At 48.2% G+C, this 16097-nt stretch overlaps 1 protein-coding gene across 1 annotated transcript in view; it reads right to left on the reverse strand.

Annotated features, from left to right (window-relative positions):
• LOC122420760 (liver carboxylesterase-like) overlaps positions 1-16097 on the reverse strand; it is a 28122-nt gene that overhangs the window by 9996 nt on the left and 2029 nt on the right. The window contains exons 2-8 of the mRNA XM_043436205.1: positions 15739-15943; positions 11997-12141; positions 9542-9675; positions 7286-7439; positions 5468-5572; positions 3371-3475; positions 824-862 (exon numbers count right to left, since the gene is read on the reverse strand). Coding sequence (XP_043292140.1) covers positions 824-862; positions 3371-3475; positions 5468-5572; positions 7286-7439; positions 9542-9675; positions 11997-12141; positions 15739-15943 — 887 coding nt within the window. The remainder of the gene's footprint in view (positions 1-823; positions 863-3370; positions 3476-5467; positions 5573-7285; positions 7440-9541; positions 9676-11996; positions 12142-15738; positions 15944-16097) is intronic.

Here is a 16097-nt window from a genome sequence, read left to right on the forward strand (position 1 = left end):
AGCAACAAGCCCCAACAGAGGGAGCTATATTCAATATCCTATAAAAAACCATAATGAAAATAATATTAAAAAGTTTGTGCATATGTATGTATAACTGAATCATTTCACTATATACCAGAAACCAGCCGAACATTGCTAATCAACTATACTTAAAAGAAACCACTTTGTTGACTGACTAAGTCTCCTTTGATCCTCTACACCTTTTAAGATAAGACTCCCCAGGGAGTCTGCAGAGAGGCCAGGACTGAGATGCCACAGAAGCAATGCCACCAGAACCTGGTGAAGGAAGCGTTGGAAGGTGGGAGGAGATGAAGGAGATGGGAGGCTGCTGTTGGACTTTCCCACGTGGCTGGGAGGAGGGTGGTGTCCTGAGGACTGAATTTCATGGCTCCTTTCCCCACATCCCTGCAAACAGTGCGACTTGCACAGTCAGTCAACCTGAAACCCCCCAGGAGGCGATCCAGGCTCCTTGTGAAGGCTCCTGAAGAGCCCCTTCCCCAGTCATCTCCACTCGCCGCAGTGGTTTCTCCTTCACCTTCTTTCTTCCAACAGGGTGATATTAGGAATGTAAACAAGACCATGGGCTGGTTAGGGACAGGGACACAGTGTTGACGATGGAGAGCACTGGCCTGGGGGTCAGAGTATTGGGTTCTAGTCTGATGACTGGTCTCCTGCCCGGCCACCTGGACAGCACTCTATCCCTCTCCAAGAAACACAAGGAGCTACTATGGCTCTGCATGGGAGAATTCTGTCATTCATATGTAACTGGAGCTTAAAGGTGTCAAGACTTAAAACCCATAATTAAGAAACCAAAGGTCCTTACCTTTGTTGGGTCTCCCAAGAAATCAAGAATGAAAAAGTTCTGTGAAGACAAAGACAGAGGTTGTGGTGAGGAGGCTTCCTGGGAGGAAAGTTGACCTCTGTGAGCTGTGCCCAAAGGTACCAAGTGCTCCCTCCTGGCGCCTCCCTGGCTGGGCTGAAAGGAAGCGGGCAGGACTCCCTCCCCTGGGCACCAGCTCAGGATGCAGGGGTGGGATGGGGGAGGGGAGCTCCCAGAGGACTGTTGTTGGTGCCTGCCCTGCCCTCCACCCGTTTCCCCTTCTTGTTCCTCCAGGCAACAACACCCCGATTTTCCTTTCGGGGACCCCCTCTTCCCTACTCTCACTCCATGATTACAGGCATCTGTATGTGACCTCAGGTGTACCAAATCCCTGAATACTGAGATTAATTCAGGGATGGACACGTGCCCATGTCCGTTCAATAGAGTTTACCCAAAACTTTTGCTGGAGTTGATGGGAAAGAGGGTTTCTAACCAGATAGGATGTAAGACTAGAGTATTGTTGTTTAAATCCCTAGGGGCCAGATCTGCCTAAGAGCGAAGCCAACACAGAAAGGCAAATGCTGAGGGATAGAGACAGATTCTTAATAACACCATACATGCATCCAGATCCAGCCATGCCTGAAGCCATCAACTCTTGGACTTGTCAGTGAGTTACCTGAAGATTCAGTCACAACATATTCCTCTCTCTTCTCAAAGCACTTTGAGATGAGTTTTCTCATCTTGCGTTGGAAAATCCTGACTCATACAAAGTCACCGAAAATTCTCTTTGTGGTAAGTTTACCATGACTGTACTGACTTTATTGTTACACTGTAGCTAACAGGCCTGACCAGGATATATGAGGTTACCAAAAACGGTCTCTCCATTATGTGTTGTAGCCCTGCAATCCAGGTGCATGTATCCGTGTGTGTGGGTGTCTGTGTGTGTGTGTGTTAGCGAGAGAAGGTAATCATGGAAACACTTCCACATGATCTCAGGAAACTCAGGAGGATTATAGAGGCTCCGGGTTTAACCAAAGTCACTAATCTCCCTTTAATTATTTAATTAATTCTTTTCTCTTTAAAAAAAATTTTTCCCCCAATTATTTTTATTAGTGGGAGGCTAATTACTTTACAACATTGTTGTGGTTTTTGCCATACACTGACATGAATCAGCCATGGATTTACATGTGTTCCCCAACCAATCTCCCTTTATAAACTCGACCTCATGTGCCAGATTGAGAGGTGCTGAAATAAATTTACATCCTTTCAGGTATTAGAAAGCAGTTGTATTTTCATTCTTTGAATATATTGGTCACATCATGTGAGCCTGAGAAGCCAGGATCTAAGTCCCAAGGCCACACTGGAAAGAGATCAGAGTCCAGTGTTAGAGACTTGTTTCTGGGGGTCCAGGAATACCCTACGGAGTCCATACAGAGAGCCCAGGTGCTTCGGTTACTCTGGGCTTTCTTTCAAACCCTCCCCGACACAGAGGATAGTTTCTATTGGTGCTGGTGCTGTATTTCCGGGTGTCCGTCCTGCTGTGGCTTCTCTGTGATGAGAGACTGCCACAGACATCCATCAAGCCTCACAGGTCACCTTCCCTGTGAAGCATCCTTGCTTAGTATAACAAACACTTCCCCTCTCTGTATTCCTACCATACAGAACCCACAAAGTGTGTGGGTGTGTTTCTCCCTGGAACGTTCCTTGTGAGCAGGGACTATATATCCGATTCACGTTCCCATCACCCTCCCTGTTACCACCCCTCCCTCCCCACACACTTAACATAGATACATGGATGGATGAAGTGGTCAGTACGTGGAGTACTGGTGAGTCAGATGGACAAGTGGATACATGGATGACACCTCGCAGATGGGTTATGGATGGATCCCTGATTTTGGACGGATGGATGATGGAGTGACGATATCGGTGCCTGGATGGTGCATGGACAATTAATAACAGATGAATGAAAAACTTTGAATGGATTTGTGGACTGGATAGAGGCATGATAAGATAGATGGATAGATGAATAAATGGATGGATGGTTGGATGGATTAATGGTTTGATGTATAGCTTTCCTAGAATAACAACTGAGGCAGAGTCTTAAAAAATCTAGAAAAGTGGCCCACCATTGGCTTAAAAATAAATTGGTTTCTAAGTTAACTTAGAGAAATTGTGATAATCTTCCCCAAAATATTTGTTTTTCATATTTCTGTCCCTAAAGTTCAGGATGGTAGTTACCTCTGAAATATACAATGTTTAAGTTTTAAAAATATATCTAAAAATGAGAATAGAAAAAATAAGTTTTGATAGATCTAGAGGATTATTCTTCATTTCGTTCTTTTTTTGACTTTGCTGAAGTTTGAGATATTCCATAATAATAAAGAAAAACAGTTCCCCAATCAGATCCAGAGGCCGACACTGCTCCTGGGAGGTGAGAAACTATCCCAGGTGATTTTTCTAGGGCAAGAGGACTGAAGATGAAATGGTGAAGCCTGCAGCCATGTTTCCAGGGTGGGGGGCTTGTTTGTCCAAGAGAATGGATGCACTTACCATCTTTTGCGTTATCTCCAAGAGCTCGTCCTCTGTCTTCTGGCGCAGGCAGTGAACAAGGACAGCCGAGGTGGTGGTTTTGCACCCAGCAAAGGCAGCAATTCGCTACAGAGACCACAGGTGACAGCAATCAAGAGCCACGTCTCTTCCCTCCATCAGTACCGAGGTGTTCTGTCCCAACCTCAATTTCTAAAGGCAGCCCGTGGTAGCAGAAAACACCCCAGGCCAGGACTTCCCTGGTGGTCCAGTGGTTAAGAATCCGCCTGCCAATACAGGGCATCCGGGTTCGATCCCTGGACTGGGAGGACTCCACCTGCTATGGGGCAACTAAAGCCACGGGCCACAACTACTGATGCCCCCACATCCCAGACCCCGTGCTCTGTAACAAGAGAACCCACCACAGTGAGAAGCCTGTGCACCACAACTAGAGAAAGGCTGCAGACAGCACAAACACCCAGCACAGTAAAAAATAAATACATAAATTAAAAAAAAATTAAATTAAATTAAAGTTTAAAACACTAAAAAAAAAAAAAAGCAAAGAAGAAGAAGAAGAAGATAGAAAAAGCAAATGTTCCAGACCAATTTGTATGGGTCCTGGGTCCCAGTCATGCCAATTACACAGCCTCAGCACTGTTACTTTATGTCTGTTAAAATGGGCACAATATTCTTGAAACTGAAGACAGGCATCAGGGTATGGAGCTTAAAAACGTGGAATCCAGGATCCCACTGTCTAATTTGAAACTTGGCTCATCCAATTATCAGTCATGTGGCCTCAGGGCAGTCACTTGCAAAGTGAAGCCAGAGGGGAAGATGCTGGAGATGTCAGGAGCCGGGATGGTGGGACCCTGGAGAGGGCTGCCTGGAGCCTGGTCCAGTGTCTGACATGCAATCAGAGCTCAGTAGATGTTTGCTGAATAAATGAAATGACCGGAAGTAGTGGACAGAGTTGGGAGAGAGAGAGAGAGAGAGAGAGAGGGAGGTAGGGCAAGAATAAGAATCTTAGATTCCTCCCTTTAAGTGTGGCTGCTGCCCCCACCCCTCCACCAAACCAGCCTGACCAAAACGCTCCACATCACTGACTCTCTGAGGCACACTCCTCAGCAGGGCCTTCGTGTTGCTCACCCTTCCCTGTCTTCCTAACATTCTCCAAATAAAGACAAGGTCCCCACGAGGTCCTATGTAGTGTAGCCCTGCCAATGGCCCCATCCTCAGCTCTCTGCAGGTCCTGTCTGCACTTTCTGCCCTGGCCACACTGGCCTTCCTCACTCTCTCACTTGAGACACCTGCTCCTGCCACAGGACACAGGACACTGTTCCCTCTTCCTGGATATTCTTTTCTTACCAAGTAATTTACTGCTTATCCTTCTCATCTCAACTTGTTGATCACTATTCTCTCCAGTAGCCTTTCCTGATAACCTCTCCCTACCCACTGGACTAAGTGCTCCTTTTGGATTCTTTTGACATCAGGTACCTCTTCTCCATTGCTCTTCACAGTTGACGTTCTATAAGTTTTTTTTTGTTGTTGTTGTTTTATAAGTTTTGCGGCTGTATAATTATTACTCCATCTCCTAACTTATAATAGAAGCTTCATGAGGTTGCCAGATGTCACATTATATCAAAACTAATTGTTGAGTGAATGAATGAATGAATGCTCCAGGAACCTACCCCAGTTTCAAGCCCCCAGGGAAAATCCACTCCAGCCTCACATGAGCCCAATGAGCTCAGCAGACTCAGACACTGAGGGAGGCAACACAGATGACAGGCCGTTGCCCACTGTGCAGCCCCGCACCACACCTGGCACACGTCGGGACGCATGGTCAGGGCAAAGTGCACCGGGGCTGGCAGTCCAGAGTCATGAGCCCGAGTCCAGCTCTGCCCTCGTCACCGGCTGACTGTGACAAGTACTTCTGCTCTCTGCCCCAGTTTGTTTAGCAGGAGAACCGGGAGGTGGGGCGGGGTGTGTCCTCACCCTTCCTGGTCAGCCACCCTCACTTCTATGATATTTTGAGGATGTCAGCCAGACGCTGTGGTAAGAAAGTGCCCCGACAACTTCAGCAGAGCAGAGCATGCTGTAGGGACAGTCCAGTGTGAGACCTACCTTAGCTTCAGCCTTAGAGTCCTTCTTGACCAGGCCAGGAAGGAGGGCAACGCCACTCTCTGAGATGGCCCGGTGGAAGAGATTCTTGGCCAGGGGAGATAAAACCTGGGAGGAGAGTGGCAAGAAAGGGAGTTTAGGCTCACGGGGAGTGGGGTCTTCAAGAGATCTACCCATCCATAGCCCTGTCCTGGCCTGTTCCCATGGAGACCGTGGGGTTCAGTGGACATGGCAGGTCCTTGCTTGACCTGACTGACCTTGTTCCCTAGAGAGACCGGTGGGTCCAGCTTCTCCAAGAAAACCTCTCCTAGAGGGAACCAGGCGTACAGAGTGAGGCATGCACTGATCGTAGCACTCAAAGTATCTGAAAGGCAGCTGGAAATTTCTAGCATCTATTTAAACACACAGTTCTGATTTCCCATTTCCATTACTCAGGATTGCTTTTAAGGAAAATTCTCTGGAGGCAAACAAAAATCTCTAAGATGTTCATGTTATTTATAACAGTAAAGAGTGGAAATAACACAAGGTTTTAATACATGACATTGGGTAAATAAGGTATTTTTCATTCTTACCAGGAAATACTCATGACCATACACACAAAACATAAGAAATTATAACTAATGGTTAGGGAAACATATACGCTATAATGGAAAGGGAGCTTTTCTGTTTAAAAACTCATAGATACAGATAGATGATAGGTCGGGTGATTCATGGGGAAAGGGCTTCTCTGGGGGCTCAAACGGTAAAGAATCTGCCTGCAGTGCAGGAGGCCTGGGTTCAGTCCCTGGGTCTGGAAGATCCCCTGGAGGAGGGCATGGCAACCCACTCCAGTATTCTTGCCTGGAGAATCCCCGTGGACAGAGGAGCCTGGTGGGCTACAGTCCACAGGGTTGCAAAGAGTTGGACATGACTGAGCGACCAAGCACAGGACAGCACAGCAGCATGGAAAAAAGACTGGAAAAACGAAACTGTCCATGGTGGGAACCACTGGCTAATGGGATTGTGGATGAATTTTTATTTGGGGGGGGTGGTTATCTATGATTTTCTTTTTTCTCCATTTTATAAAATATAAAATAGTTTTCTCTGAATATTCAAGTATGATCCCACATGTTTTAAAAATACAGTAATAGTGCTCAATAGTGAGGTAATTGGAAGGTTTCTCACAGCTCCCAGGCCCTTCTAATCTGACTTTCCATCTTTGCCTCCATTGGCGTCTCCCTCATTAGCACTCCCCACACCACACTCCCAGGTCCCGTCTGTGTCCCTTGTCACCTGTCCAATCCACATCCCTCTTCTTCTTCTCCTTCCCCCAGCCCAGCTCCATCCCTCAGCCCCAGAGGCTGCTGCCCTCCCTGCTGGGCATGGACAAGCCACCAGATGCCCTCAGAGGGGGCCCCACCCTGTTCTTAGTGCTTGCATCCTCCTGAATTGGTTTCAAGCCAAATAACAACACTCTGTCCATCTTTACAGTTGCCTACTCTTATTAATAATTTACACCCACCTCTATTTTCCAAGAGAAGTTAAACTTTGAAAAGTGTCCTAACGTTAAAATGATTAAGAAGGAGAGGATGAGCTCAACCGACACAGGTCAGGAAGAATGTGTCTGTCGCAGCTGTGGCTACAGCTACGGCCCCGGAGGCTCAGCTGAGCCCTGAGCTTCCCAGGGGCTCAGGGGAGTCTGGCCGTTAACTCTCCACCATCTGATGTTGCACAGAGTTGGGTCAGCCTTGAATCCAGGTCTTGAAACAAAGGTCCCAGGACGAGCTGGGCTGGTCTGCAAGGGGTCACATCAGCAGCCACCTCATGGCCAGGAAGACTTACAAGAACAGAGACACTTTCCCCTCCTGCTGACTCTCCAAAGATGGTCACAGAGCCTGGATCCCCTCCAAAGGTGGCAATGTTCTCCTGGACCCAGCGCAGCGCGGCCACCTGGTCCAAGTGGCCCCAGTTCCCGCGGCTGTGCTCGTCCCCTGTGCTGTGAGTGAGAGAACAGGGTGGGGTTGGGAGCAGAGATGTCCCGGCAGGGCCCTGAGGACCAGAGATGGGGCTGGGGGTCCAGGTGAGCCTTCTGGAAAGCACTGGGCTCCCACAGCCCTGACACGGGGTCTTCATCTCCTTCCATCCTATTCTGCCGTAGGGCTCTACATATCCATCCTTCATCTATTTATTGAGCATTTCCTATGAGCACATGGACTTGACAAATATCCAAAGAAGGGAATACCTGGTGGAAGAAACAGCAAGTGCAAAGTCCCTGGGGTCCAGTGAACAAAAGTGTGAGTCTAGGACATGCAGCTACAGAGGGTCCTGAGTGTCTGGGTGAGGACATCCATGTCGTTGTAAGTAAGACGGGGAGCCATTGCAGAGATGACAAGATTTCATTTATGTCTTAAATGATCACTCTGGCTACTGTGGAACCAAGAGGATTTGGTGGTGACTGGATGTGGGGAGTGAAAAAAAGAGAAGAATTCATGCGACCACAAGGTTTTTATCCAGAGTAACTGGAAGGGTGTATTTGCCAATAGCTGAGCAGGAGGCCCTGTTGTGGGGAGAGAAGGAGGGTTTGCAGAGAGGGATAGTGGGAGTTAAGGGTTATATTTCTTTGTGGAGGAGTGAGGTGCCCTCAGACGTCCCATGGGGAAGGTAGGAGGCACTCCATGGTGTACTTGTGGGCTACAGTGGAGAAACAGGACTAAAAGTAGGAAGCTTGGAAATGCTCCCTGAGGTCACTCAAGGAATCAGTGGGACAGAGAAGAAGATGCACACAGAGGCTGAGACAGGAGGAGGAGGGCCAGGGAGGAGCTGAGAAGGAGCACCCATGAGGGAGGAGGTGGCCAGGAGCCAAGAGAGGTCAGCTTTTCAAGAAGAACTGAGGGCTCACGTGTGGATCTGCCAAGGTTGGCCAAGAGATGCTGGGGCACGTGACCTGGACCAGAGTAGTCTGGTGTCTGGTCGGGGTGAAACCCTAAATCACGTGGTGGAGGAGAGGCCGGGGAAGGGGAAGTGGGGCGAATCTGTGTAGTTACACTGTCACTGACAGCAGACACGGGCCGTGGGGGAAGAGCTGAGGGGCCTCTGTGAAGGGGACACGTCCTGGGGCACGACTCCCCTCTGACAACCCTCCCCCGGCCCACAGGTCTTTGCAGGGAGGTGACCACCCCTCTCCCGGTGCACGCCCCAGCATCTCAGGGTAAGAGGTCCTGGCGCCAGTGCATTCAGGAAAAGCTCAGTAACTGCCTGCTGGAGACCTGGTTCCTGTCCTCGGAGAATCCACGCGGGAGACTCAGCCTTCACTCACGCATGTGCCAAAGTCCAGGGAGGAAATGGGGTGAGTGGGCCCAACGCTCCTCCCAGTAGATGTACCCCTGGAGTCAGATGCTCCTTACAACCTCCCAGTTCCAGGCACCCATTCCTTCACCTACAAGGCTTCACAGAGCTCCCACATTAATCTGCCCCTTCCTTTTTTAAAAAAATTAATTAATTTATTCTAATTGGAGGCTAATTACTTTACAATATTGAGGTGGGTTCTGCCATCCATTGACGCAAAGCAGCCACGGGTGTGCATGTGTCCCCCCGTCCTGAGCCCCCCCCAGCTCCCTCCCCATCCCATCCCTCTGGGTCGTCCCACTGCACCGGCTTTGAGTGCCCGCTTCATGCATTGAACTTGGACTGGTCATCTATTTCACACTTGGTGATATACATTTACTTCCCAGGAGATAAGATGTGTGAGCCTCTAAGGGCTGTGCTGCAAGGTAACTGTCATCTTAGAGATAGGGCAACATGCCAGGCAGCACAGTGAAAAAGAGATAAGTAGTTCAGATGAGATAACAATGGGTTGGGCTCTGTAGGAATAATAGGAGTTTCTCAGGTAGATTAGGTGTTTTATGTGTAAGAGCTCAGAAGTAAGTGGACCAGGGTGGGTGGGGAATGAGAATGTAGGTGGAGCCCAGTTATGAGGGGACCCAGATGTCATAGTAGGGAGCCTAGCAAGGATCCCCTTGAGGGCTTGCGTGACCAGAGTGGGGTCCTAGCACCCCTACACTGGGGACAATTTGCCACCAGGAGAGTCCAGGGTCTTACCTGAAGAAGCCCCAGATGCCCAGGCGGTACTGAATGGTCACCACCACCACGTTTTCATGGGCAGAGAGGACCAGCCCATCATAGATTGATGCTCCTCCCATCAGCAGAGCTCCTCCATGAATCCACACCATCACCTGGATGGGGGGATGCACCACACAGGTTATAGGAAGCAGAGCTGGGGAAGACCTCAGAGGCTATCTGGTTTGGTCACCTACCCGTTCTCCAGCTGCGGCCCAGGTCACCACCCAACTCAGGGCACCCTGGCTGCCCCTGTCTGTCTCCCCTGCCCCAGGGCCACCTGCTTTCAGCACTCTTCATGCTCAGAACATCATCATGGGAACAGCCGAGGCTCATGCATCATCTCCTCCCCAACACTCCCACCACCCTCACTCCTGGACCCCTCACCCAGCTCAGCACACTCAGCATGCAGAAGCCCTTGGTTAGAAGCTTGTTTCAGCTTCATCTTAGTTACCTTTTGTGTGGTGAATTAAACTTCTCCTGTGAATGAATGATCATGTCAAGAAGCCTATGCCCTGGGTGGTACCTCATATTAATATACCTTCCTACTGCCTCCTTCTGCTCCCCAAATCTCACCCATCCTCCAAAGCCCAGCCTAAAAACCACCTCCTCCAAGAAGTCTTCAACTATTTGATGAATGTGATCTGAAAACCTACTAGGCGCCAGGGACTGTGGTAAGAATTGAGGCCATTCATAATGCATGTCCGCCAATTTAAGGAGTTCACATAGCAAGAAAGTGAGAATAGCTAAAGTAAATATTATAATGATTTTGTTAACAAAAAATTTGAAGGACTCGTGCATGAACTATGTGCCAAGTATGATTTTAAGCATTTAAAAATAACTCATCCATGAACGAGGGACTACTATTATCCCGTTTCATGGACAGGAAAACGGGGGCACTTAACCACCGAGGTCATGCAGCTACTAGGCAGTGGAGGCAGGCTTGAACCCAGGCAGTCTGGCTGCAGAGTCCATATGTTGAGCCACCCAGCACACAGCAGCCAATGGCCATGGTGCAGTATGTTGGCTTCTGGGGCATGAGGAATTCCTTCCCTTCCACTCTAACTAATGCATCAGGAAGTTGCCTCCTGTGCTGTGCCAGACACTGCCATAAATCTTCATATTCATCACTGAAAACTCACATGTGATTATCCCTGATTTGAGGAAACAGAGCCAGGTCTCTCAGGCAGTAAAAGGCAGAACTAGTATTTACACCCAGACTCTGCAGTTTCAGAGTCTGTGTCCACAGTAGAGGTTCTCCAGCCTCGGCTCCCAGAGCCCCTGCTCCTCCAACACCTCCGATCCTTGACTGCCTCCGGGTGGAGAGACTGAGTTTGCAGTCATCTCTTGAGTCCAGGCTGAGCCAAGGGCTGGTCAGCAGTGATTTGCTGAAGAAGCCAGTCCAGCTCGGTGCCCATCCTCAAAGGCAGGGGCTGTGTGGTCATAGTTCTACGTTCCTCTTTTCTCTTCATCCCCACTTCTAGTACATGTGTGGGAGCACTAAGTATGTCACAGGCAAGTGAATGAATGCATGAGTGATCAATTGTCCCCACTTCTTCAGGCTTCTAGTCCCAAGTTCAGACACCCTCCTCCACATCTGGGCACCATGCCAGGGGTGTTCCTGGGAGATGGCTGGGTGCGCCCAGCCCTGTCTCTACCCCCACTGACCCCTCCTTTTCTAGCAGACCAGCCCCACCCTCCAACCTGAGTCTGGAAGGCTTCCCTGTCTCTGGGCTCCATTTATTCTGGAAATGCTGACACACTGCATCACTAGCCTGGGCCAAAGGCAATTAGGAAGTGAAATTAACTACAAGAAAATCTTGATAGTTAGCAAAGGAAAGTGCAACCTTGTTGTTCCAGGCTCTGCCCCCCAACCTGTGACACAGATAGCTGTCAGAGAGGGTCTCTCTGTGCTGAGGAAAGGCCACACACAGGCTCCTCTGCTAGCCTGTGTCAGAGAGCTCCCAACTATTCCAGGGGCCCCGTGCTCCAGTCCTGCCAACCCTCCTCTGTGACCTCCCCTTCCCCTCACTGGGCCTCAGTTTCTCTGTCTGTAAAGGAAGGGTTGATTTGTTGGTTTATCTCCAAGGTTCCTTCCAGCTGTAACTTAAGTGGAAATTATGTTTTACCTACTCTGGGTATCAGATTCCTAACCTAGCAATTACAAGTCATCCTTCTTGTCCATCTATTAGCATGAGAGACATCAGAAAAATTCAAATATGCATTACAGATGTGCAGCCATCTCCCCCAGGGGCCCTACTCTGGCCGAGGGGACACAGGTGTGGGCAACCTGCGCTCCCTGATGTCAGGTTTGGCCATGGTGCTAAAGAAAGCCCTGGGGCCCCAGAAGACCCTTGACCCAAGACACCCCTCCTTAACACCCCCTTCATCCCCTTCTAGTCTATACCAGTCTTGACCAGGGGTTCCCAGTGCTTACCGGCAGCTTGCTTCTCTTGGTCAGGTCAGCAGGGGTGTAAATATTTAGGTAAAGACAGTCTTCAGAAAATTCAGGCTTAACACTCTCCATTCCGTTGCTAATGAGGTCTGAGGACATTTCCGCCAACACTGTGCTTTGGGAGCACCTGGGAGGGGCAAGGAAAGAGAAGAACTCCTGATGTGCAATCACAGATGACCAAGGAGATGTCTCCTGTCTTGGAGTGGGAGAATTAGGCCTGTAAACAAAGCTGTCTTACCAGATTCCAGACACTGGAATGGGTAGGAGGCTACCTGGGGGTAGGGAGGGGGGAGTCAGGATAGGGGGCTCTAGGGCTCACCAAGGTCTCTGGGGAGAGGACTAATGAGAAGGCCTGGCACCTCCCCCTTTCAGGAGACTTCAGAATGCATTGTGTCAAGAAGATGCTACTTATGAGCCTGGAAGTAGATCATTTCCTGCATGCCCTGGTCACAGCTGGCTCTATGATGCATAGCGAGTGCAGGGTGCTCACTCTCCTCTACAGGTCAACCAGGAGTTCCAGTTCACGGGAGACTTCCAAAAACAGTGAGAAGCCATTGTGTTGGCCATCATTTAAGGCATGCAACAGGCCAAGGGCAAAATATTTGTGGTGCAAAATTAGGAGAACTTGGTTCTAGTTCTGCCTCTGCCACTTACATGCTGGGTGACGTTGGGCAAGTTCCTTCCCTGTTCTGGGTCCCAGTCTGCCATGTCTAAGTGAGGGGAATGATTTCTATAAGGGTCTTGCAGCACTGACATGCTAAGATTCTGTCAGCTCATCTTGTCAAGTGTTATGCATTGCCCAAATAAAGGATCTGAAAGATCCAACAGTGGTAACAGGCAATACTTAATATTTAAAAGACACTTCTCCTTGTAAGGAAAGCTATGACAAACCTAGACAGCATATTAAAAAGCAGAGACATCACTTTGCTGACAAAGGTCCATATCGTCAAAGCTATGGCTTTTCCAGGAGTCATGTATAGATGTGAGAATTGGTCCATAAAGAAGGCTAAAGGCTAAGGAATTGATGCTTTTGAATTGTGGTGCTGGAGAAGACTCTTGAGAGTCCCTTGGACTGCAAGGAGATCAAACCAGTCAATCCTAAAGGAAATCAACCCTGAATACTCATTGGAATGACTGTTGCTGGTGCTGAAACTCCAATGCTTTGACCGTGTGATACTAAGAGTCAACTTGTTGGAAAAGAAATTGATGTTGAGAAATACTGAAGGCAAAAGGAAAAGGGGGTGGCAGAGGATGAGATGGTTAGATAGCATCACTGACTCAAGGGAGATGAATTTGAGTCCAGGAGATAGTGGAGGACAGAGGAACCTGATGAGCCACAGTCCATGGGGTTGACAAGATTCAGACATAACTTATGGACTCAACAACCAGAAAATCTTCAGATCAGGGGCTTCCCTGGTGGCTCAGTGGTAAAGAATCTGCCTGCCAGTGCAAGAGACACAGGTTCGATCCCTGATCTGGGAAGATCCCACATGCCACGGGGCAACTAAACCTGTGAGCCACAAGTACTAAGTCTGTGCTCTAGAGCCTGGGAGCCTCAACTACTGAAGCTGAGCACCCTGGAGCCGGTGCTCCATAAGAGAAGCCATTGCAACAAGAAGCCCACTCACTGCAACTAGAGAGTAGACCCGCCATCTGCAAGTAGATAAAGCCCACACAGCATCAAAGACCCAGCACAACCAAAAATAAATGATAAATAAAATTATTTTAAAAATTCTTCAGGTCAGACCCATGATATGGGTTCTATTATTGTTCCCAATGTACAGTTGAGAAAACTGAGGCACAGAGACGTTACAGAACCTGCCCAAGATCACATGACCAGGAAGAGTCAGACTATGCACTGCTTATGTTTCTGAGGACATTATAAACCACATTTCCAGATTTCCAAAAAGCAGGCATGGCGGCCCCCAGTACTGAGGTGCTTGGATGACATAGCCATCAAGGGACTGTCATAGCCCCAAAGAGACCCTTCTGATTTCCATCCGGGGGAGCTTTCCCCAGATCACCAAGGCAAGGGGATATAGTATTCATAAAAGGGGAAAATAAAAAATAAATGGGAAAGAGAGTTCAACGTCACTAGTATTGAGATAAATGCAGAATAACTCTAAAATTATATAAATAATTATGATGCTAATAATTATTATTATTTTGCCTATCCAATAGCCAAAACATTTTTTAATAATCTCAAGCATTGGCTAGGGTCTAGTGAATGAAAGTTTTCATATATTAATGGAAAGAGTGTAGTTGGAACATTTCTGAAAGGAAATTTAACTAAAGGTGATACTCATTTACTCAGAAATGTCATTTTCTTGGAACTTAGCCCCAATTACTGTGAATGTGCATAAAGGTTTGGCTACAGGATGTTCATCACAGTGCTAATGATGTTATCAAAAATATCAAGAAGAAATTAATGATCCCAAATAAGAGACTGGGTAAATAAGCTATACCTCTATACCCAGTGTAATCTAATGTCAGGCTGTGACATGTAATGACATATAACCATGTTCATGATACAAATGAGCAAAGCAGACATCCAAAGTATCTGTATTGGGCTTCCCTGGTGGTCCAATGGTTAAGAGTCTGCTTTGCAATGCAGGGACATCGGTTTGCTCCCTGGCCTGGGATGCTCTTACATGCCGTGGGACAGCAAAGCCCGGGTGCACAACGATTGAATCCGAGCCCTACAGCCCTATAGCCAGTGCTTCACAAGAGAAGCCACCGCAAACAGAAGCCTCCGCATCTCAGCTGGAGAGTAGCCCCTGTTCCTTGCAACTAGGGAAAGCCCACGTGCAGCAACAAAGACCTAGCGCAGCCAATTAAAGACTTAATAAATAGAATTTTTAAATTATGTTAAAAAAACAAAAAAGTATCTTTATTGTGTGATATGATACTGTGATATAATAAGAAATATATCTTTGGTCTTCCTATTTCCTGCAAGCAGTTCCTAAAACCTGAGGAATTCCCTAAGTGAAAGGAGTGACAGATGCATCATTCGTTGTGTTAATGACGTGGTTCTGGACCTCACCTAAGGGTGGAAACTAGCGGCAAGAGACAGATCCTGGAAATCCCTAGAGATCCACCCATGTAGATGTCCTAGGTGTTCTAGGGACGGCTTTGACTTCTTTGCCCAACGTGGACATAGTGAGTAGGACACACCAACCATTGCTCTCCTCCTTACTAGGCAGCAGTCACACCTGGGAGTTAGGAACTGGCAATACCCCAAAGACTCCCTACCCGCACACCTCCTGGCCCACCTCACTCCCCAGCTGCAGCAAAGATCAAGACAGGAGAATACACAGAATCATTACTTCTGACCGACCCCCATCACTGCTCAACTCCTTGTTTTATTCCAAACCACTTAGCCTATTCTTACATATCATATAATCTGTTACCTTGCATATTGCTCAGGATCTGTCTTTCCCTGCTACAAAGGCAAGCTGCATGAGGGTGGGATCATTTTTTGGTTCACTGATGGATCTCAGGAAACTAGAACACGGCTGACATACAGGAGGTGCTCCAGAAATATTGGTTGAATAAAGGCTCTACAGTGCTGTGAGAATTCTGGAATGCTGGTAAGGATCTACAGTATCTTGAGGATTCCAGAACAAAGTATCAGCCACTCAGAAGATTGCCTTGGCTCCTTCCTGCATCCCTTTGAGACTAACATCCCCACTGAAAGATGCCAAAAGCCACACTCCCAACTTACATGGGAGGGTGAGAGGTGGTATTCTTCACGAAGGTCCATGGCTCTGCAGGCTGCGGCGGAGCAAACCTCAAGGATCCAAGAGGAGGCTTGGCAAAAGGAATTCCCAGGAAGACGGCCACAGGCTGTGCAAATCCTTTCAAGCTGACGTATTTTCCCAGGACACTGCCCTGAGCAGTCTCCACAATAGGTGGTGAGGGTGGCAGCCCTGGTGGACATTGAGAGGAAATGAGGACATGTCAGTGGTGAAGGTTTGAACTGGATTCTGGGTGGACTTTGTTACCTTTGCCGTGTGATCCTGAATGTCCTCTCAACTTTCTAAGCCTCAGCTTCTTAGCTGAGAGAGAGTGAAGATAACTGTC

Source organism: Cervus canadensis, chromosome 18 (assembly GCF_019320065.1).
Source record: "Cervus canadensis isolate Bull #8, Minnesota chromosome 18, ASM1932006v1, whole genome shotgun sequence".
Lineage (NCBI taxonomy): Eukaryota > Metazoa > Chordata > Mammalia > Artiodactyla > Cervidae > Cervus > Cervus canadensis.